Here is a 27748-nt window from a genome sequence, read left to right as displayed (position 1 = left end):
TTTGTGTGCTGAAGCAAAGCAACGAATTTCATTGTCCTATACAGGGACACATGACAATAACTCACTTGAACTTGAAGATTGTTTTGTGTCTTCCTTAGTGAAGACAGATCTGAGTACCTATTCAACTCTTCTGCCATTTCCTTGTTGCCCATAATAATTTCACCCGTGTCTACCTTCAGGGACCCACATTTGACTTTGCTACTCTTTTTCCCTTAACATATCTAAATAAGCTTTTACTGCCCTTCTTTATATTCCAGCTTCTAATAGTTGTCCTTCTTTATGACCAGCTTCCCTTCATACTTCATCTGTCCAGAACAAGGGGTCACAGTTTAAGGATCCAGAACAAGGGGTCACAGTTTAAGGATCCAGCACAAGGGGTCACAGTTTAAGGATAAGGGGGAAATCTTTTAGGACTGAGATGAGGAAAACTTTTTTCACACAGAGAGTGGTGAATCTCTTGAATTCTCTCCCGCAGAAGGTAGTTCAGGTCAGTTCATTGGCTATATTTAAGAGGGAGTTAGATGTGGCCCTTGTGGCTAAAGGGATCAGAGGGTATGGAGAGAAGGCAGGTACAGGATACTGAGTTGGATGATCAGCCATGATCATATTGATCAGGCTCGAAGGGCCGAATGGCCTACTCCTGCACCTATTTTCTATGTTTCTATGTTTCTATCTTTTCAGCCCGTATTGTCCATTTTGTTTCCTTCTGTTGTCCTATGAAAGTTTCCCAATCCTCTGGCTTCCGGCTACTCTTTGCTGTGTTCTACAGTGGCTTGCAAAAGTATTCATACCCCTTGAACTTTTCCACATTTTGTCACGTTACAACCACAAACGTAAATGTATTTAATTGGGATTTTATGTGATAGACCAACACAAAGTGGCGCATAATTGTGAAGTGGAAGGAAAATGATACATGGTTTTCAAATTTCTTTACAAATAAAAAACTGCAAAGTGTGGCGTGCAAAAGTATTCAGCCCCCTTTACTCTGATACCCCTAAATAAAATCCAGTGCAACCAATTGCCTTCAGAAGTCACCTAATTAGTAAATAGAGTCCACTTGTGTGTAATCTAATCTCAGTATAAATACAGCTGTTCTGTGAAGGCCTCAGAGGTTTGTTAGAGAACATTAGTGATCAAACAGCATCATGAAGCCCAAGGAACACACCAGACAGGTCAGGGATAAAGTTGTGGAGAAGTTTAAAGCAGGGTTAGGTTATAAAAAAATATCCCAAGCTTTGAACATCTCACGGAGCACTGTTCAATCCATCATCCGAAAATGGAAAGAGTATGGCACAACTGCAAACCTACCAAGACATGGCCGTCCACCTAAACTGACAGGCCAGGCAAGGAGAGCATTGATCAGAGAAGCAGCCAAGGTAACTCTGGAGGAGCTGCAGAGATCCACAGCTCAGGTGGGAGAATCTGTCCACAGGACAACTATTAGTCGTGCACTCCACAAATCGGGCCTTTATGGAAGAGTGGCAAGAAGAAAGCCATTGTTGAAAAAAAGCCATAAGAAGTCCCGTTTGCAGTTTGCCACAAGCCATGTGGGGGACACAGCAAACATGTGGAGGAAGGTGCTCTGGTCAGATGAGACCAAATTGAAGTTTTTGGCCTAAATGCAAAACGCTATGTGTGGTGGAAAACTAAACTGCACATCACCCTGAACACACCATCCCCACTGTGAAACATGGTGGTGGCAGCATCATGCTGTGGGATGCTTTTCTTCAGCAGGGACAGGGAAGCTGGTCAGAGTTGATGGGAAGATGGATGGAGCCAAATACAGGGCAATCTTGGAAGAAAACCTGTTAGAGTCTGCAAAAGACTTGAGGACTGGGGCGGAGGTTCACCTTCCAGCAGGACAACGACCCTAAACATACAGCCAGAGCTACAATGGAATGGTTTAGATCAAAGCATATTCATGTGTTAGAACGGCCCAGTCAAAGTCCAGACCTAAATCCAATTGAGAATCTCTGGCAAGACTTGAAAATTGCTGTTCACAGACGCTCTCCATCCAATCTGACTGAGCTTGAGCTATTTTGCAAAGAAGAATGGGCAAAATTTCAGTCTCTAGATTGCAAAGCTGGTAGAGACATACCCCAAAAGACTTGCAGCTGTAATTGCAGCGAAAGGTGGTTCTACAAAGTATGACTCGGGGGGCTGAATACTTTTGCACGCCACTGTACATCTTTTCTTTTAGTTTTATTCTATCCCTAACTTCTCTTGTCAGCCACAGTTGCCTCCTACTCCCCTTAGAATCTTTCTTCCTTTTTTAGAATGAAATGATCCTGCGTCTTCCGGATTATGCCTAGAAATTCCTGCCATTGCTGTTCCACCGTCATTCCTGCTAGGATTCCTTTCCAGTCTACTTTGGCCAGCTCCCCTCTCATGCCTTCATAGTCCCCTTTGTTCAACTGCATTACTGCCACTTCCGATTTAACGTTCCTCAAATTTCTCCTTCTCAAATTACAGATTAAAACTAATCATATTATGATCACTACCTCCAAGCGGTTCCTTTACCTCGAGTTCTTTTATCATATTGGTTCTATTGGACAACACTAAATCCAGAATTGCCTTTTCTCTGGTTGGCTCCATACAAGCTGCTCTAAGAATCCATCTCGGAGGCATTCTACAAACTCTCTTTCTTGGGGTCCTGAACCAACCTGATTTTCCCTGCAGTATACCTGCATATTGAAATCCCCCATCACCACAGTGGCATTACCTTTGTCACATGACAGTTTTAACTCCTGCTGCAATTTACACCCTACATCCCGGCTACTATTTGGGGGTCTGTAAATAACACCAATTAGTGTCTTCTTGCCTTTACAATTCCTCAATGTTCTGATTTATAAAGGCCAGCACACCAAAAGCTTTCTTTACCACCCTATCTACATGAGATTCCACCTTCAGGGAACTATGCAGTTATTCCTAGATCCCTCTGTTCAACTTGCATTCCTCAATTCGCTACCATTTACCATGTACGTCCTATTTTGATTTGTCCTGCCAAGATGTAGCACCTCACACTTATCAGCATTAAACTCCACCTGCCATCTTTCAGCCCACTCTTCCAAATGGCCCTAAATCTCTCTGTAGACTTTGAAAATCTACTTCATTATCCAATGATATAGATCATTGTCTGAAGAAGGGTCCTGACCTGAACGTCGTCTACCCATGTCCTCCTGAGATGCTGCCTGGCCGGCTAAGTTACTCCAGCAATTTGTGTTCTATGCAAAATTCCCACATCTGCAATTATTGTGTCACCAAGATCAACTACAGAAAATGGTGGGAGAAATGGCAGATGGAGGTATTGCATTTTGTTTGGGTCAAATGTAAGGGGAAGGTAGTTAATGGTAAGACCCTAGAGAATTAATATAGAGAGGATATTAATTAATCCAAGTCCATAGCTTCCTGAAAGTTTGCAACACAAGGCATATGGTATGTTTGCCTTCATTGGTTTGGGGATTGAGTACACGAGTCAGGAATTCCTGTGCTGCCTTATACAACTTATGCATTTAGAGTATTTGCATTGCCCATTACAGGAAGGATGGGGAGGATTTGAAGGGACCTGTCCCCCCACCCCCAACCAACCAACCAACATTTGTGAAAACATGTTGCAGCAAAACCAAGTCGAGTCCCCAGGCCAGCCGCAACGCCACCACAGCCTCCGAAGTCAGCCAGCTCCTTGATCGTAAATCCACAGGCTCTGCGACCGGAGCCCTCAAGGTGGATTCCAGTTGCAGGGCGCCAGCTCCTAGAAGGGTTTCGGCCCGAAACGTCGCCTATTCCTTCGCTCCATAGATGCTGGCTGCACCCGCTGAGTTTCCCCAGCAATTTTGTGTACGCTTCGACTATTCCAGCATCTCCAGTTCCTTTTGAACAGCTCCTAGAATCTAGCAGCCCGGGACCAAAGATCCTATTTGCCCGGGACTAGCTGCAGTTCCCATCAAAGATCCTATAGGATCTTTGGTTCCCATTGTTCACTCCCCTCCCATGTTTTAAAAGCGATTTCCGGTGCAGGTAGAGGACATTGATTTGACCTGAGTGACATGATGGTGACCAGTCACCACAAAGGTCCCCGCCCTGGGCCTGGGCCTGGCTGTCGTGTCATGGCGAGGCGAGGCGATGCGTGTGGTGCCGCGCGTGCGTCCTCGGCCGTTATTCTGTCTGGAGCGCGACCGTTGCCGGCTGGTGAGAGCGGGGAGTCCCGGGGGGAGGGGGGGATGGTTCTGGGGGTCGGGTCGGTGGAGGGGCGAGGGGGTCGGACAGAGGCTCTCTCACTGACCAAGCTCTAGTATCTTTCCTGACCACCGGCTGCTTTCAAACGCATCCGGCTCGACCCGGCCCCGCATGGCAACGTGCGGAGAGTCGACGATGCTCACACCCATCCCGCCCCCACTCTCATCCCGCCCGAAATAATCACATCTCCCCCCGTCTCCGATTCATCTGCTCCCCCCCCCCCCCCCCGGCTCACACCCCCCCCCCCCCCCCCCTCATCATCCCCACCCCCCCCGGCTCACAATCCCACCCCTCATTCATCCCCCCCCCCCCCCCCTCACACCCCCCCCCCCCTCATTCATCCCCACCCCCCCGGCTCACACCCCCCCCCCCTCATTATCCCCCCCCCCCCCCCCTCATTCATCCCCACCCCCCCCCCCTCATTCATCCCCACCCCCCCCCGGCTCACAATCCCCCCCCCGATCCATCTCTCCCCCCCCCACCGGCTCGCACCCCCCCCCCCCTCATCATCTCCTCCCCCCCCCCCCCCCCCGGCTCACAGTCCCACCCCGATCCATCTTCCCCCCTCCCATTCAACTCCCACCCCACCCCACCCCACCCCCACCCCACCCTCCTGCGAGTTCACCCCTCACCCCTCAAAGTTGCCCAGTGACCTCATCGGCCCCTCCCACCCTCTGTGAGCTCATCCTCTCCCTCCAAGTTAATCTGCTTCCCCCAGTTCATCTTTCCATTAATGCCTGATTTTTGCATAGTGACACTTACATGATAATTTAACTTTGTAAGTTTCAGACTGAGTTTCTGTGGACCCCCAACGACCTCCTTCAGTGTCCCCTATGATAAGACCATCACATCGTGCCTGCAGGTTCCGTACCACTTGGTCAAAGCAGAAAGGTAAGGTTCAACAGAGTTCCTTTCAATGGTGAAGAGCATTGAGCAATAGCCTGTCATTAAGATCTAAGTGATAGTTGAATTAGGCATTCGGCCTATCGACTACGCTGCCATTAAATCATGGCTGATCTATCTCTACCTCCTAACCCCATTCTCCTGCCTTCTCCCCATAACCTCTGACACCCGTACTAATCAAGAATTTGTCTATCTCTGCCTTAAATATATCCACTGACTTTACCTCCACAGCTTTCTGTGGCAAAGAATTCTGCAGATTCACCACCCTCTGGCTAAATAATTTTCTCCTCATCTCTTTCCTAAAAGAACGTCCCTTGATTCTTAGGCTATTATCTCTAGTCCTGGACTCCCACTAGTAGAAACATCCTCTCCACATCCACTCTATCCAAGCCTTTTACTATCCGGTCCCCCCTCATTCTTCTAAACTTCAGCGAATATAGGCCCAGTGCCGTCAAACACACATCATATGTTAACCTACTCATTGCTGGAATCATTCTTGTAAACCTCCTCTGGACCCTCTCCAGAGTTTCCTAATATGGTGCCCAAAATTGCTCACAATATTCCAAATATAGCCTGACCAGCGCCTCAGCGTTACATCCTTGCTTTTGTATAGAAGCCCTCTGGAAATAAATACCAGCATTGCGTTTGCTTTCTTTACTTGCAGATTAACTTTTTGGGAATCCTGCACCAGCACTCCCTAGTCCCTTTGCACCTCCGATTTCTGGATTCCCTCCCGATTTAGAAAATAATCGACGTCATTATTCCTACCACCAAAATGCAAGGCTCCACACTTTGCCAGACTATATTCCATCTGCCACTTCTCTGCCCACTCCCAACCTATCCAAGTCCTTCTGCAGTCCCTACTTTCTCTACGCTATCTGCCCCGCCACCTATTTTTGTATCATCTACAAACTTTGCCACAAAGCCTTTAATCCTCTCATCCAAATCATTAATATACAACGCGAAGAACAGCATCGAGCATGGAACTCCACTTGTCACTTGCAGCAAACCAGAAAAAGCCCCCATTATTGCCACTCTTTGCTTTCTGCCATCCAGCCAACCTGCTATCCATGCTAGTATTTGCCCTTTGTACCATGGCTCTGATCTTCCTTAGCAGCCTCACGTTGTGTGGCCCCTTATCAAGGTTTTCTGAAAATTGGTATATGACATGGTATATGGTGTTGGCACTGACAAGTCTTTCAACCATCTCCAACTACTTCACGGTACCAAAGGCTGGCAACCAAGTTGAGAAAGGGTTGCTGTAATATGTGACCAAAGGGCGCCAGAGTGTCTTTTAGATGGCAGAGGTTTGGGAAGGGTATTCCAGAATTAAGAGCCCAGAAAACGTTGATGTGTAAGGGTGCAGAGATTTTGGAGGGTTCCAGAGTGCTTGGCTTTCAAAGAGCCAGTACTCGTGGGCGGCACGGTGAAGCAGCGGTAGAGCTGCTGCCTCACAGCGCCAGAGACCCATGTTTGATCCTGACTACGTTGCTGTCTGTACGGAGTTTGTATGTTCTCTCCGTGACCTGTGTTGGTTTTCTCCAGGATCTTTGGTTTCCTCCCACACTCCAAAGACATACAAGTTTTTAGGTTAATTAACCTGCTATAATTGTAAATTGTCCCTATGGTGTGTAGGGTAGTTGTTAGTGTGTGGGATCGCTTGTCGGCTCAGATCAAGCGGGCCGAAGAGCTGTTTCCACGCCTTTCTCTGTACAAAACTAAACTAAATAGAATGTGTTCCAGTAATGATTTCATTCTGTAGAACAAAGGTAGATTGTATGGAGCATTACAAAAATACTGCTATATTTATTATATGTTAACCATTTGTAGATAGTGCTTGAAATCTAGAATCTTTTCACTCCAGTTCTGTGGGTTTCTGAGGTGGATAGTGTGCACTTTGTGACAAGGCAGGAGGTGTCTAATGTAATTAGCTAGTAGTTATGAGTTGATGCGCTCCTTCCACCGTACACCTGGATTCTGTCAGAACAAGGGTCCAGACCTGAAACATACACCTATCCCTTTTCTCCAGACGTTCTGCCTCACCTGCTGTTACTCCAGCATTTTGTGTCTATCGTTGGTGTGCTCTTGATTAATAAACTCGAGGTTCTCAATCCCATCCTGAATGCTCCTCCTCCACTTTGAAGAACAAGAAAGGGACTGATCACATTTTTTAGGGGTGTACTACAGACCCCCAAATAGTCAACAGAAATTAGAAGAACAAATATGCAGGAGATTGCAGACAACTGTAAGCTCAAATAAGGTTGCTGTAGTAGGGGATTTAAACTTTCCCAATATTGACTGTGAATATCATAGTGTGAAGGGTTTAGATGGGGTGCCAATTTCTCTAAAAGGTGTTCAGGAGAGAGTTTTTTTTCCAGCAATGTGTAGTGGCCCCACACTTGAGGGGACAGCTCTTGATCTAGTCTTGGGAAATTGGGAAGGGCAAGTAAATGAAGTGTTCATGGAGCACCCATTTGGGGACAGTGACCACAGTTCCATTAGGTTTAGGTGCTGGAAGACTGAAGGGTGACAAATGTTGTGCCTCTAGTCAAGAATGGCTGCATGGAAAATGCTGGGAACTATAGGCCAGTGAGCTTAACATCGGTAGCTGGAAAGTTACTCGGGAGTATTTTGAGAGAGAGGATATACAGGCATTTAATGGACAAGGGCAGATTATTGATAGTCACCATGGTTTTGTACGTGGACGGTCGTGTCTCACAAGTTTTTTGAAGAGGTGACCCAAAAGGTCTGAGGGCAGAGCTGTAGATATTGTGTATATCGACATAAGGTATCCAACAAGGTTCTGCATGGTATGCAGCTCTGGAACGTTAGATCGCATGGGATCCAAGGAGAGATGGCTAAACGGATAGAAAATTGGCTTCATGGAAGGAAGCAAAGGATGATGGTGAAAGGTTGCTTCTCGGACTGGAGCCCTGTGACTAGTGGGATGCCTCGGGGCTCGGTGCAGGGCACGTTACTGTTTGTCATCTCTATCAATGATTTGAATGATAACATACAGTGCCCTCCATATGTTTGAGACAAAGACCCATAATTTATTAATTTGCCTCTGTACTCACCAATTTGAGATTTGTAATAGAAAAATCACATGCGGTTAAAGTGCACATTGTCAGATTTTAATAAAGGCCAATTTTATACATTTTGGTTTTACCATGTAGAAATTACAGCAGTATTTATACATAATCCCCCCATTTAAGGGCACCATAATATTTGGGACACAGCAATGTCATGTAAATGAAAGTAGTCATGTTTAGTAATTTGATGCATATCCTTTGCATGCAATGACTGCTTGAAGTCTGCGATTCATGGACATCACCAGTTGCTGGATGTCTTCTCTTGTATTGCAGCCATCTTTAGCTTATACTTGTTTTGGGGGGTAGTCCCCTTCAGTTGTCTCTTCAGTATATAAAGGCATGCTCAATTGGGTTCAGATCGGGTGATTGTCTTGGCCATTTTTTAGCTTTGAAAAACACCTTTGTTGCTTTAGAAGTATGTTTGGGATAATTGTCTTGCTGTAGAATGAACTGCCGGTCAATTAGTTTTGAGACATTTGTTTGAATTTGAGCAGATAGGATGTGTCCTATACACTTCACATTATACTACTACCATTAGCAGTTGTATCATCAATGAAGATAAGTGAGCAGTACCTTCAGCAGCCATACATGCCCAGGCCATAACACCTCCACCACCGTGTTTCACAGATGAGGTGATATGCTTTGGATCGTTGGGCAGTTCCTTCGTACTTTGCTCTTGCCATCATTCTGATATAAGTAAATCTTCATCTCATCTGTCCACAAGATGTTTTTCCTGTACTGTGGTTGCTCTTTTAAGTACTTCTTGGCAAACCGTAACCTAGCCATCCTATTTTTTGCGGCTACCCAATGGTTTGCATCTGCAGTGTAGCCACTGTATTTCTGTATGTCTTCTGTGGACAGTGGTCATTGACAAATGTACACCTGACTTCTGACGAGTGTTTCTGATATGTTGGACAGGTGTTTGAGTATTTTTCTTTATTATAGAGATAATTCTTCTGTCATCAGTTGTGGGTCTTCCTTGGCCTGCTAGTCCCTTTGCGATTAGTAAGCTCACCAGTGCTCTCTTTCTTCTTAATGATGCTCCAAACAGTTGTTTTTGGTAAGCCTAAGGTTTGGCTGATACCTCTAACAGTTTATATTCTTGTTTCTCAGTCCTCATAATGGGTTTTTTGACTCTCATTGGCACAACTGGTCCACATGTTAATAAACAGCAATAAAAGTTTCCAAGGTCTATGGGCTAGTGGAGTCAAGGGATATGGGAGAAGGCAGGCACGGGTTACATGAATCACAATGAATGGCGGTGCTGGCTCGAAGGGCCGAATGGTCTCCTGCACCTATTTCTATGTTTCTAAGGTGATGGAAAGACTAGGTGCTGAGAGCTCTCTTACACCTGCATTAAGGAGGCAATTAAACACATCTGAGCAATTACAAACGCCTGTGAAGCCATGTGAATAGTGAACTGAATGGTGTACAGAGAGGAAGTGTACGTAGGTGCTGTATTTTGCCTCCAAATAAATAGTGTTCAATTGAAATTTATACTTTTTACTATGACTTTACAAGAATTTCCCTGGCAAAGCTCGGAATTTGGAGTCCTGTCCTTTCAATGCAAGACACTGGATCCCAAAAGCGGAAATGAAGCACCATATCACAAACTGTGTGGACAAGAAGGTCATCGAGGATGAGTTTGGTAAGTAAAGTGTTAATATTCTACATAGCTTTTGGAGTATTGTACTAAATTCTGATTTCCCCATTCCAGCAAAGTTGCAGATGCTTTGGAGAGAGTGCGGTTTACCAGCATGATGATTGGATTAGCTACAAGCTACTGTGGTGATGGTCAAAGTTTAAAGATGTGTGGAATAGTTTTTATATATCGGGTGGTGGGTGTCTGAAATACACTGCCGGTTGGTGAAGGCCGATACGATAGTGGCGTTTAATAGGCTGACGCATAGGCACATGGATATGGAGGGTATTGATTATGTGCAGGCAGATTAGAGTTGGTGTTGACATCATGTTCAGTGCAGACATTTGTGGTGAAGGGCCTGTTCTTGCATTGTATAGTTCTATGCATACTGATGGGGAGTTTAAATAAAGATCATGCAAGCCATGTGAGAGAGCATGGAAACAGACCCTTTGGTCCAACTCGCCTATGCTGACCAAGATGCCGCGTATAAGTTAGTCCCATGGAAAAATGACAATTAGATGTTAAAAAAAAACTGCTGGAGAACTCGACAGATCAGGCTGTGGGGGCAGATGACCTGCATCAGGACTCAATGCGGAGTCCACAAGCTGAAACGCCTTTCCATCCTATCCATATACTTGTAATGAAAATATAGTTGGGTTCAAGAGTCGAGTGTTTTATTGCCATATGTCCAAATATGCTGTTGCGAAGGCGCGCGCACACACACAAGTACACGAAAACGTCCGTGTGCACAGCGCGGTTAACCGGAACGAACGAATGAACAAATAAACAACGCAGGCATATACCCTGGGCAGAGGATTGTAAAACCAGGCTCCCCCACAAACACCCCGGCTCTCCCTTTATTCTCTCACTGTCCCTCACGGCCGTGTCCTCCATTCTTCTTCACGGCGGTCCCCCCACGCAGGGTCCTCCATTCTTCACGGTGGTCCCCCCCACGCTGGGTCCTCATTGTCTTCCCCTCCCCCCACGCTTATCAACCGCAGATGCAGTATAATGTGGATAAATGTGAGGTTATCCACTTTGGTGGCAAAAACTGGAAAGTAGACTATTATCTCAATGGTGGCCGATTAGGAAAAGGGGAGATGCAACGAGACCTGGGTGTCATGGTACACCAGTCATTGAAAGTAGGCATGCAGGTGCAGAAGGCAGTGAAGAAAGCGAATGGTATGTTAGCATTCATAGCAAAAGAATTTGAGTATAGGAGCAGGGAGGTTCTACTGCAGTTGTACAGGGTCTTCGTGAGTCCACACCTGGAGTATTGCGTACAGTTTTGGTCTCCTAATCTGAGGAAAGACATTCTTGCCATAGAGGGAGCACAGAGAAGGTTCACCAGACTGATTCCTGGGATGTCAGGACTTTCATAAGAAGAAAGACTGGATAGACTTGGCTTGTACTGGCTAGAATTTAGAAGATTGAGGGGGGGATCTTATAGAAACTTACAAAATTCTTAAGGGGTTGGAACGGCTAGATGCAGGAAGATTGTTCCGATGTTCGGGAAGTCCAGAACAAGGGATCACAGTTTAAGGATAAGGGGGAAATCTTTTAGGACCGAGATGAGAAAAAAAAATTCACACAGAGAGTGGTGAATCTCTGGTATTCTCTGCCACAGAAGGTAGTTGAGGCCAGTTCATTGGCTATATTTAAGAGGGAGTTAGATGTGGCCCTTGTGGCTAAAGGGATCAGGGGGTATGGAGAGAAGGCAGGTACAGGATACTGAGTTGGATGATCAGCCATGATCATATTGAATGGTGGTGCAGGCTCGAAGGGCCGAATGGCCTACACCTGCATCTATTTTTCTATGTTTCTATGATCGCGGGTCAATCGCCCGGTTCCACTGCCGCCAAGGCTCCCGTTGCCACTGAGGGCAGCAGTACTGCCGAGGCTCCTATCGCCGCCGCCGCTAAGGCTCCTTCAAGCCCAGACAAGCCGCCTGGCTTCCCCTGGGAAGCCTGTGGGGCAAGTCGGGCCTACTGGGGGCGCTTTCCGGTCGGTGGTGCGGTTGTTTGGCGGGTGAGTGCACTCGCAGAGGCACAGAGATCTGAATGCTCTCCAGGATATTCACCTTTGTGGATGTGTTACATTGGGTCTGCTTAGAGACCGAATGCTTTTTGGGGTGCATAGGCCGCTGCCATAGTCTGCAATCTTTCCCTGAAAACCTCTGGGCTGTTGATTTGAATCCTCTTTGTGTAAATCAGGGTGCCAGCTATGGATCAGGAGTATCGTACCGTTGCAAAGACTGGGGTGTTTCAATACTGGGCTGTTTTGTTCTTGAAATTGGCAAATTCATGTGTGTACATTATGGTAATTGTTTTTTTCTCATTCCATAGTTTACAACACCCAAAGAAAGCCTTTGTGATATCCCACAAAGCACATGGCAGTGTCCAGCCCCTGAGGAAGATTGGGAGAAAGGTCAGTGCTGAGTACACTTCTATTTTCCTTATCTCAACATAGTCATACATTACAGAAACAGACCCTTCAGCCATAACTGTCCATGCTAACGAAGATGCCCCATCCATGCTGGTCCCACCAACCCACCTTTGGCCCATTTAGCTCTAAAGCTTTCCTATCCACGTACAGTATCTGTCCAAATGTTTTTAAAAAATGTTTATAATACGTACCTCAACTCCCTCTTAGGACCGCCCGTTCCATATACCTGCCAATCTTTGAATGATAAAGGTGACCCTCGGGTCCCTATTAAGTCTTTCCCCACTCGCGTTAAAGCCATGATATCTGGTTCTTGGTTCCCTCACTGTGTAAAAGACTCCATTCTGTTTCTCTCATGATTTTATATACCTCTATAAAATTACCCCACAGCCTCCTGCACACCAAAGGAGGCTATATAGCATATCCTAACGCGGGGAGGTGGGTAGATGGGGCATGTTTTTGTTTTTTCTTGTATCTTCTATAGTCTCATGCATTGTCCCGGAGAACTGGAGATGACTGATGTTGTTCATTTGTTTAAGAAAGGAAGTAGAGAGGTACTATAGGCCGGTGACCCCACGTCAGCAATTGAAACTGCTGGAGAGAATTCTTCAAGAAAGATAGACTCCCATTTGGAAGAGAATGGTCTAATTAGGGATAGGCAGCACAACTTTATACATGGCAGGTCATGTCTCACTAATTTGATTTGGATTTTCTGAGGACGGTGACGAAGGAGATTGATGAAGGTAGGGCAGTGGATGTTAATGGGGCTTTTAATAAATTCCTTTTCATAAATATCGGCAAAGATGACTTTTTAATAAAATAAATTACAAATGCCCTTGTGGAATGGCACACGAGGCGATGTCTAGACACCTTATCTTCTTCGGAATGTTAACTCAAGGACGAACTGTTTTTCTCCGAATTAAAGACTTATAAACAACCTGGAGCCGTGCTACAGGGAAAAACCAATATAAATGGACTTGATAATAAAAAGTTATGATTTAAAAGATTTTTTAAATCTTATACTAATACTTAACTAATTGAACAAACTTAGCAATAGCAATCTAATATGAATTAGTATAAATAAATGACTAACCCCTGAGGGGGGGGGGGGGGTGTTGTTTTTTCTTTCTTTTTAACGGTTTCAAAAACTCTTAATGAATCTAGATTTAGGATGCTGAGTTAAATATATTAACATAGAAACATAGAAATAGGTGCAGGAGGAGGCCATTCGGCCCTTCGAGCCAGCATAGCCATTCATTGTGATCATGGCTGATCGTCCCCTATCAATAACCTGTGCCTGCCTTCTCCCCATATCCCTTGACTCCACTAGCCCCTAGAGCTCTATCGAACTCTCTCTTAAATCCATCCAGTGATTTGGCCTCCACTGCCCTCTGTGGCAGGGAATTCCATAAATTCACAGCTCTCTGGGTGAAACGTTTTTTTCTCACCTCAGTCTTAAATGACCTCCCCTTTATTCTAAGTGTGGCCCCTGGTTCTGGACCTCGCCCAAAATTGGGAACATTTTTCCTGCATCTAGCTTGTCCAGTCCTTTTATAATTTTATATGTTTTCTCTAAGATCCCCCCCTCATCCTTCTAAAACTCCAGTGAATACATGCCTAGTCTTTTCAATCTTTCCTCGTATGACAGTCCCGCCATCCCAGGGATCAATCTCGTGAACCTACGCTACACTGCGTCAATCACAAGGATGTCCTTCCTCAAATTAGGAGACCAAAATTGTGTAGAAACCAATTTTCTATCCATGTCAACACCCTACCCCCAATACCATGTGCTCTAATTTTAGTCACCAATCTCCCGTGCGGGACCTTATCAAAGGCTTTCTGAAAGTCTAGATACACTACATCCACTGGCACCCCTTCATCCATTTTATTTGTCACATCCTCAATAAAATTCCAGAAGATTAGTCAAGCATGATTTCCCTTTCATAAATCCATGTTGACTTGGACTAATCCTTTTACTGCTATCCAAATGCCCCATTATTACCTCTTTAATAATTGACTCCAGCATCTTTCCCACCACCGAAGTCAGGCTAACTGGTCTGTAATTCCCCGTTTTCTCTCTCGCTCCTTTCTTGACAAGTGGATAATAATGGAGAAAGAGGATTGTTCTCCTTTTAATATAGGAGCGATCCTTTCCTCCACGATAAAACTGAATAATACAATATACAAGAAGAATCCAATTATTCATAGTACAATACGAATTTGGAAACAAATAAAATTAACTCTCAAATTAAGAAACCTATCGCTTCTCTCTCCAATAGTTAATAATCCGTCATTTAACCATCTTTTATTGATAAAACGTTTACCCATTGGGAAAGAATAGGAATTAACATGCTTGGAGACGTATGAAATGGGAAATCTTTTATCATTTCAACAATTACAATTAAAATACAACCTGAAAAGTAATCAATATTTTAAATACCTTCAAATCCGAGATTACTTGAAAAAACACACAAAATATCAAACCCTAACCCCAGATCTATTAGATGAAGGAATGAACAGAAAGGCGGAATCAATTAATTTAATATATTTATATAACATTTTAAATATAGAAATACCATCGACAGAGGCAATTAGAATGGACTGGGAACAAGAATTATCTGTTAAAATTCTGAAAGACAGATGGGGAAAAATACTTGCTATATGCACATAAATGCTCAATTAATGTAAGACAATAAGACAATTCAATTAAAAATTTTACATTACTCGAAAACTAAACGGAATAAAATTTTTCCAATGTTTCCCCCATCTGTGATAAATGCTTATCTCAAAATGCTACTATAGTACACTCTTTTGTCTCATGCATAAAACTTCATAAATTTTGGAATGACATTTTTGGGAAATTATTTAAAATAAAATTGAACCCCAATACAGAACTGATTATTTTCGGATCAATGTAAGCTGATTTCATTTCAAAAGTGTCTTCTTAATTATGACCTAATAACGGCAAAAAAACATACTTAACTCCTGGAAAAATGCACCCACACCAACGCTCAAAATGTGGATTTCAAATATCTCCGAAATGTTACATCTTGAAGATATTAGATTCGTCCTATCAGGCAAATCCGATCAATTCTTAAAGATTTGGTCTCCCTTTATCGACTTATTACAAGCATATGGTGCAACACAACCTTAGAAATTAACTGTTTCAGAACCGGGTGAGGGGTGGGTAAAGATACGAAGCAGGTATATCCCTTTCAATTTTTTCTTCTTTTTTTTTCTTTTTTCTTTTTCTCTTCTCTACCCTTTTTTTTCTTGTATCATCTTGGGCTTTACAGCTTATGGGCTCTTTTTCTCTATTTTTTCACGAACTGACAATATCACTACTTTATATAATACTCTCTTTCTCTCTGTTTCTTTTCTTACATTTTTCTAACTATTAAATTTAAAATGTTGTACACAAAATGTAATATGCTATTCATGTTTTATATTATTGTACATTGCTTCTAATAACAACATTTAAAAAATAAATAAATAAATTCCCTCATGGTAGGCTGATCCAGAAGATTAAAATGTACAGGATTCACGATGACTTGGCCGCATGCATTCAGATCTGGCTTATTCATGGAAGAATAAGCCACATGGAGTGTTGTGGTGGGAGGTGCAGGTCTGTGACCAGTGGCGTTCTGCAGGGATCAATGCTGGGATCTCTGCTCTTTGTGATATATATTGATGACCTAGACATGAATGTAGATGAGTTGGTGAGTGATTTCTGACAACACCAATTTGGAGGAGCTGCAGACAGCGAGGAAGGTTGTCAGAAGGTACAGTGGGATATAGCTCAGCTGCAGAAATGAGCAGAGAAATGGCAGATGGGGTTTAACCCAAGTTTAGTTTAGAAATACAGCGTGGAAACAGGCCCTTCGGCCCACCGAGTCCGTGCCCGACCAGCGATCCCCGCTCATGAACACTATCCTACACACATTCCAAGGACAATTTACAATTTTACCAAGCCTATTAACCAAACATGTACGTCTTTGTAGTGTGGGAGGAAACCGGAGTACTCGGGGAAAACCCACCCGGTTACAGGGAGAACGTACAAACTCCGTACAGACAGCACCCGTAGTCAGGATCGAACCCGGGTCTCTAACGCTGTAAGGCAGCACCTCTACCGTTGCACCACCATGCTGCAAGTGTGAGGTGTTGCACTTGGGAGGTTGAATGTAAAGGGAGAGTATACAGTAAATGGCAAGTCCCTTAACATCATGGATGTGCTAAGTATAACTCGCTTTTGGTGGCAGCACTAGATAGGGTGGTAAAGAAGGCAAATGGTACACTTACCTTCATTGCTAGGGGCATTGAGTGTAAGATTCAGGAAGTCATGATGCAGCTCTACAGGACTTTGGTGAGGCCGCATTTGGAGTATTTGCGGTTCTGCTCATCCATTAGAGGCTTTGGAGAGGGTGTGAAGGTGGTTTACCAGAAGGTGGCTGTACTGTTATGTTCTAAATAACTCAGACATACAGCAAGAAAACCTACCCTGTGAGCCAACGTCCATGCTCCCCTAAGTTTCTATGCCCCATCTGATATAGTCCTGTTTGCCAACATTGGGCCTATATCCCTCTATACCGTTCTTATTCATTTATCTGTCCAAGTGTCTGAATTATGTTGTAGTACCTGCCTCAACTACCTCCTCTGGCAGCTCGTTCCATATACCCATTACCCCTCGGCTGCTTATTATATCTCACTTTAAACTGAAGTCCTCTGGTTTTTGATTCTCCTGCCCTGGGTAAAAGACTGCATTCACCTTATCTATTCCCTTCCTGATTTTATACACCTTCATAACATCATTTCTCAGCATCCTGTGCTGATAAGGAATAAAGTCCTAAACTGCACAACCTTATCCTACAGCTGCTCCGGTTTCCGCCCACATTCGAAAGATGTACAGGTTTGGCGGCTCATTGGCTTTGGTAAAAATTCCCTAGTTCGTCAGATATTACTAGAGTATGGGGTGATCACTAGTAATATCAGTGGGCGGCGTGGACTCGGTGGGCCAAAGGGGCTAGTTCCACACTGTATCACTAAACTAAACTAAACAGCATGTCCAAATCTGAACAATACCTAAAATGTGGCCTCGCCAACATGATGTACAACTGTAACATAACATCTAAACTTCTATACTCAATATCTTGACTGCACCTGTGGGAATTGTGTCCAGCTGCAACTTCTTACAGAACTGAAGCTGTGGCTGGATGACCTGACGATCATCTGGGAGAATGGGAGCTTCATAAATAGGCGTTTCAGTCAGGTGGTCAGGACAGGACAGGAGCAGGCCTTTAGGCCCACAATGTTTGTGCTGAACATGATGCCAGATTAAACTGATCTCATCTGCCTCAACATGATCCATACTATTCCTTGCATATCCATGTGCCTATCTCAAAGTTTCTTGAATGCCACTATAGTATCTGCTGCCGCCACCACCACACCTGGCAATTTGTTCCACGCTTCCACAAAAAAAATACTTGCCACCACATCTGTATTAAACTTTCCCCCTCTCACCTCATAGGGAATCAGCTCAGGACAGCGATAGTGTGTTTTATGATGAGGGGTGTTTCTCTCATGGAGCATTGTGAGACAGAAACATTCCCTCAAAGGACAGAATGTTCAATAGAAAAAATCGAATGTGGTTAAAGTGCACATTGTCAGATTTTAATAAAGGCCATTTTTATACATTTTGGTTTCACAATGTAGAAATTGCAGCAGTGTTTATACATAGCCCCCCCCCCCCCCCATTTCAGGGCACCATAATGTTTGGGACACATGGCTTCAAGGGTGTTTGTAATTGCTCAGGTGTAAGTAAGTAAGTACGTTTATTGGCCAAGTATTCACATCCAAGGAATTTGCCTTTGTGCTCCGCCCACAAGTAACAACACGACATGCAGTGACAGTTACGAATGACTCAGAAAACACTAAACATTAATAATAATAAAACATTAATGATAAAACACCATTGATCAAGCATGTGAACCAACAAAATACCAGATCAAAGCTACAGATTTTTGGCTGTTGAATATAGCAACAACTCGTGGATAAAAACTATTTTTATGTCTGGCTGTGGCAGTTTTGACAATCCGAAGTGTGTTTAATTGCCTCCTTAATTAGGTATGAGAGAGCTCTCGGCACCTAGTCTTTCCTCCACTCCAGTCTTTCCATCACCTTTGGAAACTTTTATTGCTGTTTATCAACATGAGGACCAAAGTTGTGCCAATGAAAGCCAAATAAGCCATTATGAGACTGAGAAACAAGAATAAAACTGTTAGAGACATCAGCCAAACCTTAGGTTTACCAAAATCAACTGTTTGGAACATCATTAAAAGAAAGAGAGCACTGGTGAGCTTACCAATCGCAAAGGGACTGGCAGGCAAAGGAAGACCTCCACTGCTGATGACAGAATAATTCTCTCTATAATAAAGAAAAATCCCCAAACACCTGTCCAACAGATCAGAAACACACTTCAGGAGTCAGGTATGGATTTGTCAATAACCACTGTCCACAGAAGACTTCATGAACAGAAATACAGAGGCTACACTGCAAGATGCAAACCACTGGTTAGCTGCAAAAATATGATGGCCTGGTTACAGTTTGCCAAGAAGCATTTAAAAGAGCAACCGCAGTTGAAGACAGAAGGTAGTCATGTTTAGTATTTTGTCGCATATCCTTTGCATGTGATTCAAGGACATCACCAGTTGCTAGGTGTCTTCTCTGGTGATGCTCTGCCAGGCCTGTGTTGCAACCATCTTTAGCTTATGCTTGTTTTGGGGGCTAGTCCCCTTCAGTTTTCTCTTCAGCATATAAAAGGCATGCTCAATTGTGTTCAGATCGGGTAATTGACTTGGCCACAAGGATCGGCCATTTTTTAGCCTTGGAAAAACTCCTTTGTTTAGCGGTATGTTTGGGATCATTGTCTTGCTGTTGAATGAACCGCTGGCCTTCTTCCTCTTGCGTGTGGCGTGCACAGCCTAAAGTTGTAGGACAACTTGTTCTATTTGATCTTATTTAATTGTGCACGCCGGGTTGATTGCATTCATCGAAACAGGGTGGATCACGTGAAGGTTTGGCCACTAGGGGAGCGCTGCATTGATGGCAGCCTCTGCCTACAGTCTGTTTGTTTTTCTCTTTTTTATTTTTAGTCAGTTTTACAGTTTGTTGGAGTTTTTTTTAGCTTTTCTATGTGGGGGAGGTGGGGAGGGTAAGGGGGAAACTGTTTCCCAGTCACTTCCTGGCGAGGACGTGACTATTCTCCGAGTTGCGTCCTCGCCCCCCCCCCCCCTCCTCGCGGTCTACCACCTGGATTGGAGCGGCCTTTCCTGCCGGGGACCCGTTGGGCCTGCTGCTTCAACATCGGACCTGTGGCTTGCAGAACTTCCATCGCGGCCGGCGCTGACTTCAACATCGCTGAGTCCTGGGGCCCTTTGCCGGGGACCGCCAGTGTTGAATCTCCGCCCATCACGGCCTGTGGACTTCGGGAGCTGCGGACTCCGGTAGGAGGTGGCCGATTCGGATGTCCAAGCCGCTGAGGATGTCCGTCAGTTCCGTTGTCAGACTTCCATCACCCCAGAGAGTGGGCCTGAACACCGGGCCGCCCGTAGCGGCGACTGCGGGGTTCGGGAGCCCCCCGACCACAGGAGGACAACAGAGGAGGTTGACTGAATTTTGGAGCCTTCCCTCTGAGTGGGAAACTTTGATCCCGCTATGTGGGAATGTCTGTGTTACGACTATTGTGTTATGTGTTCTTTATTATTTGTATGGCAACCACACATTTCACTGTACCAATTGGTACATGTGACAAATAATATCTTGTATCTTGGCTGCACCCCCAATCGCTGGCCAATGAGCTTTGAGGCATTTGTTTGAACTTGAGCAGATAGGATGTGACTATACACTTCAGAATTCATTATGCTACTACCATCAGCAGTTGTATCATCAATGACGATAAGTGAGCCAGTACCTTCAGCAGCCATCCATGCCCAGGCCATAACACCCCCACCACTGTGTTTCACAGGTGAGGTGGTATGCTTTGGATCCTGGGCAGTTCCTTCTCTCCTCCATATTTTGCTCTTGCCATCACTTTAGTTAATCTTATCTCATCTGCCCACAAGACCTTTTTTCCAGAACTGTGGTTGCTCTTTTAAGTACTTCTTGGCAAACTGTAACCGGGTCATCCTATTTTTGCAGCTAACCAGTAGTTTGCATCTTGCAGTGTAGCCTCTGTATTTCTGTTCATGAGGTCTTCTGCGAACAGTGGTCAGTGACAAATTCACACCTTACTCCTGAAGAGTGTTTCTGATCTGTCGGACAGGTGTTTGGGGATTTTTCTTTATTATAGAGAAAATTCCTCTGTCATCAGCTGTGGAGGTCTTCCTGTGGAGGCCTGCCAGTCGTTTTGCAATTAGTAAGCTCACCAGTGCTCTCTTTCTTCTTAATTATGTTCCAAACAGTATATATTGGTAAGCCTAAGGTTTGGCTGATGTCTCCAACAGTTTTATTCTCGTTTCTCACTCTCATAATGGCTTCTTTGACTTTCATTGGCACAACTTTGGTCCTCATGTTGATAAACAGCAATAAAAGTTTCCAAAGGTGATGGAAAGACTGGGGTAAAGACTAGGTGCTGAACGCTCTCTTATACCTGCATTAATGAGGCAATTAAACACACCTGAGCAATTACAAACATCTGTGAAGCCATGTGTCCCAAACATTATGGTGCCCTGAAATGGGGGGTGTACAGTAAACACTGCTGTAATTTCTACATGGTGAAACCAAAATGTATAAAAATGGCCTTTTATAACATCTGACAATGTGTACTTTAACCGCATGTGATTTTTTTCTATTACAAATTTCAAATTGTGGAGTACAGAGGCGTACGAATAAATGATGGGTCTGTCCCGAACATTATGGAGCCCGCTGTGTCTATATGCAACAGATTCCAGGTTTTGGTGCCATTTCACAGTCCCACCTGCAACTGACCATAAAGACCTGTTGCAGCTGTTGCCTCCTTCCGGTCGTCCCATGAACCATTGTCCTTCTCCTTGCTGGGTGATACTCACCCTTTCCGCCCCGGGGACGCCTCTCGCAGCCGTTTTGAAGTCATGGAGGGTAAGACCTCCCTTGTAGAATGTCCTCCACTGTCATAGAAACATAGAAATTAGGTGCAGGAGTAGGCCATTCGGCCCTTCGAGCCTGCACCGCCATTCAATATAATCATGGCTGATCATCCAACTCAGTATTCTGTACCTGCCTTGTCTCCATACCCCCTGATCCCTTTAGCCACAAGGGCCACATCTAACTCCATCTTAAATATAGCCAATGAACTGGCCTCAACTACCTTCTGTGGTAGAGAATTCCAGAGATTCACCACTCTCTGTGTGACAAATGTTTTTCTCATCTCGGTCCTAAAAGATTTTCCCCTTATCCTTAAACTGTGACCCCTTGTTCTGGACTTCCCCAACATCGGGAACAATCTTCCTGCATCTAGCCTGTCCAACCCCATAAGAATCTTGTAAGTTTCTATAAGATCCCTCCTCAATCTTCTAAATTCTAGCGAGTACAAGCCGAGTCTATCCAATCTTTCTTCATATGAAAGTCCTGACATCCCAGGAATCAGTCTGGTGAACCTTCTCTGCACTCCCTCTATGTCGCTGGCTCTCACCTCCTCTGGATTCCGTTCTGCGGAGCGGGGACTGGGCTCGGCGGCTTCTACGGGTTCCACGGCAGGCGGGCCAGGACCTTCTGCCGTGCATAGCTCAGGAGTGCAAAGATATAGCCATTCTTGATAAGAGCTGGTGAAAGGTTAGTCAGGGTAGGGGGAATATGGTTGATTTTGTAGAAAGGTAGAGCACTCTTTGGAGGGAAAGTAGCCTTGTGCTGCTCCTGATTTGTACTTTTCCCCCTGTGCTGATCATGGTGTCTCTGTTCATGGTGCTCCTGATGTAGAAGCTTTGAACTTTTCTGTTAACCTTTCCACTTTATTTTACTCTTGGAACTGATGTCCTGCAGATGAGGATGAATCTTCTGGCGCATTCATCTATGGCTACACCAACCTAAACCACAACCGCACCAAAGCCAAGTAGGTATCACAGAATGAAAAAAGATGATAGCTTTGATTTTGTTATTGCTGGCATATTTCCCCCAAGTTAAAAGTTAGCATGGATGGTTGGCAGGTGGGAGGATACCAGAAGAGTAGCAGAAGTAGAACAGTTCAGATTGGTGCATGTAGGACGGTTTCCGTGAAGTAACCTAGGAGGACCTGTATATTGCGGTACTAAAGGGGAGGGACAGAGACTGGTGTACGACAGGTGGAACCAGCTGGAGAGGGGATAACGGAAGTCGGGTGGGGGGACAGGGTGGGAAGATGAACAAAAGGAGAAGGACTCTAGGTAGAGGGATGCATGTGTGGGGCCACACGAAGGGTTGGTTACCTGAAATTGTAACATTCCACGTTCACATTCTTTGCCCCAGAGTTTCAGCTAGAACCAGGTCCTGAGGCAGAGAGGAGCAACTCCCACATCTCCTGTTGCCAGGGGAAAGATGTTGAGGTGTGACGTAGATTGTTCCTTTGGCGGGTACCTCCTGGACATTGGCGTTTGATGGCCCACCCTCTACAGGCTGCACCCTCCTCCTTGCCCGGGACACCTGACCCAAAGGCCGCCCAGCCAGAGGGGACAGGGCCGTGTGGAGGGAGCTTCCCTCTGCGTTTGATGCTGACCTCACATGAGAATCTGCTCAAGCTCCCCAATCTGAGTGGCTGCAGTTCCACTCTGTCAATGGATATTTAGTCAGTGGTGATTGTTGCTGAACTGTGCTTGTTTCATTGTTCCCTTCTCTGTAGTAGCGTTTCAGCTTATGAAAGCAGCAACAACATCACGGCTGGGGTTCGAGCTCCCAGATCATTTCCAGAGCAGCTGTCACTCTCAAATACTCACCTGGGATCAATACCATTTGTTCGTCCTTGGAGAATCGGTAAGCGGGTGAATGATTTGGGGGTAAAAATGATGTCGCTAGTCAGCAGATCTAATGTTACATGGTTTCTTCCTTTCCACGGCTTGTGTGTTGATCAGTTTGTGTCAGCCATTCAGGAAATGCGGTGTTGGTGGCATTTACATTGAGTGGACGGGCTGAGCAGGGTGCAGTCACGCTGGGCTTAACACTCTTGGGTGTGATGGCAGAGTTTAGTCATTCATGCTGAAGCAGTTGTTGAAATATGAAGAAGACACTTGGCAGTTGGTGCACAGCAAAGTCCCATACACAATGGAAGGGGGTAGTACAAAGCCTAGTTTAAGGTGAGGTGTAATTTCTGACCAGCCTACTGCATATCTCTCCATCAACACTGCCTCCCTTCAGAGTGACTTTCCGTACTGTGAATCTCATTCTAAGTACTGTCTTTAACAGAGTATAGCACGGCACAGGAACAGGCTCTTTGGCCCACAGTGTCTGTGTCAAATATGCTGCCAAGTTAAAACTAATTTCTCTACCTAGACATGATCCATATCCCTCCATTCTCAGCATATCCATGTGTCTATCCAAAAATCTCTTAAACGTGACTGTCGTATCTGCCTCCACCACCACCCCAGGCAGAGCATTTTAGACAGTGTGCATGTGTGTGTAAGTGAAAGTGTCATATTTCCTTTAAACTTTGGTCCCTCTCACCTTGAAGCTATGGCGTCTAGTCTTTGACATTTCCGTCCTGGGAAAATGTTCTGACTGTCTACCTTATCTGTGCCTCTCATAATTTTATATACTCTCTTCCTCAGCCTGTGATGCTCTGAAGAAAAAATTTAAGTTTGTCCAACCGCTCTCTGTAGCTAATACCCTCCAATCCATAGAATAATTTTGGTAAACATTGTGGTCTGAAGTCTTCTTTTGGGGCGACCAGAACTGCGCACTCCAAATGAGGCCTTACCAAAGGCCTCTGAAGCTGCATCATGACTTCCTAACTATTATACCCAATGCACCAAGCATACCATGTGCTTTCTTTACTAGTCTATTTACTATCAGGGAGTGATGGGCTTGTACCCCAACATCCCTGTGTACATCCGCTGTTAAGTGTGCGATGTTGCACTTTGGCAAGTCTCATGTAAGGGAAAAATATGTATTAATTAACTATATGCATTAAGAAGGAACTGCAGATGCTGGAAAATCGAAGGTAGACAAAAATGCTGGAGAAACTCAGCGGGTGAGGCAGCATCTATGGAGCGAAGGAAATAGGCGATATTTCGGGACGAGACCCTTCTTCAGACTATATATATGCATTATCTATATATTTACCCCTTGCGTTCAACCTCCCAAAGTGCAGCACTTTGCTCTTGCTCGGATTAAACTCCATGTACTATTTATCTGACCGTTTCTGTAGCTCAACAAATTCCTGTTGTATGCTTTGACAGCTTTCCTCAGAATCTGCAACTTCAGCAACTTTGGTCATCTGCAAACTTACCAACCCATCTACTTTTATGTGCAAGTCATTTGTAATTTTTTCAAATAGCAGAGGTCCCGGCAAAGACCACCTGGTTCCGAGGTGGTGTCTCATAGCTATGCTTTGCCACTCATTCCTTTGCACATTGAAAACTCTCTTTCATTTAAAAAGATTAGGCAGATTTCTAAAACAATAGAGACACAATAGACTGAAGGAAGGTCCGGACTCAAAATGTTGTCTGTGCCTTTCTGCCTTCAGATGCGGCCTGACATGTTTCTTTTTGCTCTAAAAAAAATAACATTTTTTGAAGAAGCTTTAAATTCTATGAAAGGGATTAATGTGAATTGGATTACCCTTGGACGCCAAATCAGAGGCTTGCTTCTGGGCTAATTGGGAGAGTGTTGGTTGCTCAAGAATCTCAGGCTAAAAATTGATGAACTGGATCCAAGAAGCAGTGTTGGAGGAGCCTCAGGCTTTGAGCTTGTCTAACAGGTCTGAGATTATTTTTCCCAGTGTGGATGAGAGTTGGGGTCGTAGGAAGAATGAGCAACCTAACCATTCCATTGAAGAGGGGGGAGAGAAGAGACAAGTAAATTACAATTAAAACACAGGATAAGCGCTTAACCACGAAAACCAAGCCTGAATCCAAAGTATTACCTAACTATCTAACTAAATATACCAACTTACAATAAATAACTCCGTACACAAAAAAAAGCTACCTACATATTAACTAGCTCTTAAAATAAAAATTAATCCTGTAGATGCAAGTATATCATTGGGGTTATCAAGTGGGCACCTCCATTCACTGGTGTTTCGTCGAGTTAGGCCCACGACACCTCGGGAAAGCTCAACAGTTGGTTCTGGCATTCCAGAAACCCCCCCTCAATACTTGCTCTCACCATCTATGCTACCAGTATCTACTAAATAAAGGAAGTATAGGAGTAAAGAGGTCCTTCTGCAGTTGTACAGGGCCCTGGTGAGACCACCAGTGAGTATTGTGTGCAGTTTTGGTTTCCTAATTTGAGGAAGGACATCATTGCTATTGAGGGAGTGCAGCGTAGGTTCACGGGGTTAATCCCCAGGATGGCGGGACTGTCGTGTGAGGAAAGATTGGAAAGAGTGAGCTTGTATTCATTGGAGTTTAGAACGATGAGGGGGGATCGTATAGAAACGTAAAATTATAAAAGGACTGGACAAGCTAGATGCAGGAAACATGTTCCCAATGTTGGGGGGAGTCCAGAACTAGGGGCCACAGTCTAAGAATAAAGGGAAGGCCATTTAAAACTGAGTTGTGAATTTGTGGAATTCTCTGCCACAGAAGGCAGTAGAGGCCAATTAACTGGATGAATTTAATAGAGAGTTAGATAGAGCTCTTAGACAGCAGAATCAAGGGATATGGGGAGAAGCCATGATCACAATGAACTCGAACAATAGGCTCGAAGGGCCAAATGGCCTCCTACTGCACCTATTTTCTATGTTTCTATGAAGCTGCAGCCATTGAGCAGAACACCTGCATCCTATCTCCAACTTATCCTAGCCCATCATTAAGGATATAACATCACAAATATCACCTTTGCATAAGACTGGAATACACTTAGACAAACTACAATTACAAAGAAATACACATACTGCACGCCATATGTTTACTTTCTGCCCCCAACTGACATTTCTTCACCAAATCCATCTACTGCCTTGCTCTGCTGCCTCTGACATCTGCTTTATCGCCTGAAGCAAACTCTGTCTACAAATTCCTCGCTCTCCAAATAGCGACGTGGTCGTTCTCGCTATGAAACCTCTACAACCCAACTCTACTGGACGTACTCTTGCACTCTTGCTCTCCATATTCGCTGCTCAACGTCTGCTGACGTTGACATATCTAAGCCTTTTCCTTTCATAAGCCTCATCCACAAAGTTCTCCCAAGACACCATGAGTTCTATAAAATACACTATACGCTGACCAACTGACCATAACACTACATTGCCCTCCATAATGTTTGGGACAAAGACCAATCATTTATTTATTTGCCTCTGGTACTCCACAATATGAGATTTGTAATAGAAAAAATCACATGTGGTTAAAATGCACATTGTCAGATTTTAATAAAGGCCATTTTTATACATTTTGGTTTCACCATGTAGAAATTACAGCAGTGTTTATACATAGTCTCCCCCACTTTAGATACCAGGATGTTTGGGATACAGCAATGTCGTGTAAATGGAAGTAGTCATGTTTAGTATTTTGTTGCATATCCTTTGCATACAATGACTGCTTGATGTCTGTGATTCATGGACATCACCAGTTGCTGTGTGTCTTCTCTGGTGATGCTCTGCCAGGCCTGAATTGCAGCCATCTTTAGCTTATGCTTGTTTTGGGGGCTACTCCTCTTCAGTTTTCTCTTCAGCATATAAAAGGCATGCTCAATTGAGCTCAGATCGGGCGATTGACTTGGCCACGCAAAAAGTGACAATTTTTTAGTTTTGAAAAACTCCTTTGTTGCTTTAGCAGCAAGATGCAAACCATTGGTTAGCCGCAAAAATAGGATGGCCAGGTTACAGTTTGCCAAGAAGTACTTAAAAGAGCAACCACAGTTGAAGACCTCCATAGCTGATGACAGAAAGTAATCATGTTAAGTATTTTGTTCATTTCCTTTGCATGCAATGACTGCTCGAAGTCTGCGATTCAAGGACATCGCCAGTTGCTGGGTGTCTTCTCTGGTGATGCTCTGCCAGGCCTGTATTGCAGCCATCTTTAGCTTATGCTTGTTTTGAGGGCTAGTCCCCTTCTCATCAGCATATCCAAGGCTTGCTCAATTGCATTCAAATCGGGTGATTGAGTTGGCCACAAGAAATTACAATTTTTTAGCCTTGAAAAACGCCTTTGTTGCTTTAGCGGTATGTTTGGGATCATTGTCTTGCTGTAGAATGAACCGCAGGCAATGAGCTTTGAGGCATTTGTTTGAAATTCAGCAGATAAGTGTCTATATCCTTCTGAATTCATTCTGCTACTAC

At 44.5% G+C, this 27748-nt stretch overlaps 1 protein-coding gene across 2 annotated transcripts in view; it reads left to right on the top strand.

Annotated features, from left to right (window-relative positions):
- Positions 1 to 4082: 4082 nt before the first annotated feature.
- gtsf1 (gametocyte specific factor 1) overlaps positions 4083 to 27748 on the top strand; it is a 46606-nt gene continuing 22940 nt past the window's right edge. Inside the window, exons 1-6 of one of the 2 annotated variants that reach the window (XM_033013192.1) lie at positions 4083 to 4188; positions 5020 to 5127; positions 9753 to 9879; positions 12219 to 12300; positions 22327 to 22396; positions 23159 to 23289. In XM_033013192.1, coding sequence (XP_032869083.1) covers positions 9871 to 9879; positions 12219 to 12300; positions 22327 to 22396; positions 23159 to 23289 — 292 coding nt within the window. In that variant the 5' untranslated portion in view covers positions 4083 to 4188; positions 5020 to 5127; positions 9753 to 9870. The remainder of the gene's footprint in view (positions 4189 to 5019; positions 5128 to 9752; positions 9880 to 12218; positions 12301 to 22326; positions 22397 to 23158; positions 23290 to 27748) is intronic. The other variant, XM_033013193.1, reaches the window with a different exon arrangement.

Source organism: Amblyraja radiata, chromosome 38 (assembly GCF_010909765.2).
Source record: "Amblyraja radiata isolate CabotCenter1 chromosome 38, sAmbRad1.1.pri, whole genome shotgun sequence".
NCBI lineage: Eukaryota > Metazoa > Chordata > Chondrichthyes > Rajiformes > Rajidae > Amblyraja > Amblyraja radiata.
This window is presented reverse-complemented; position numbering and strand designations above follow the sequence as displayed.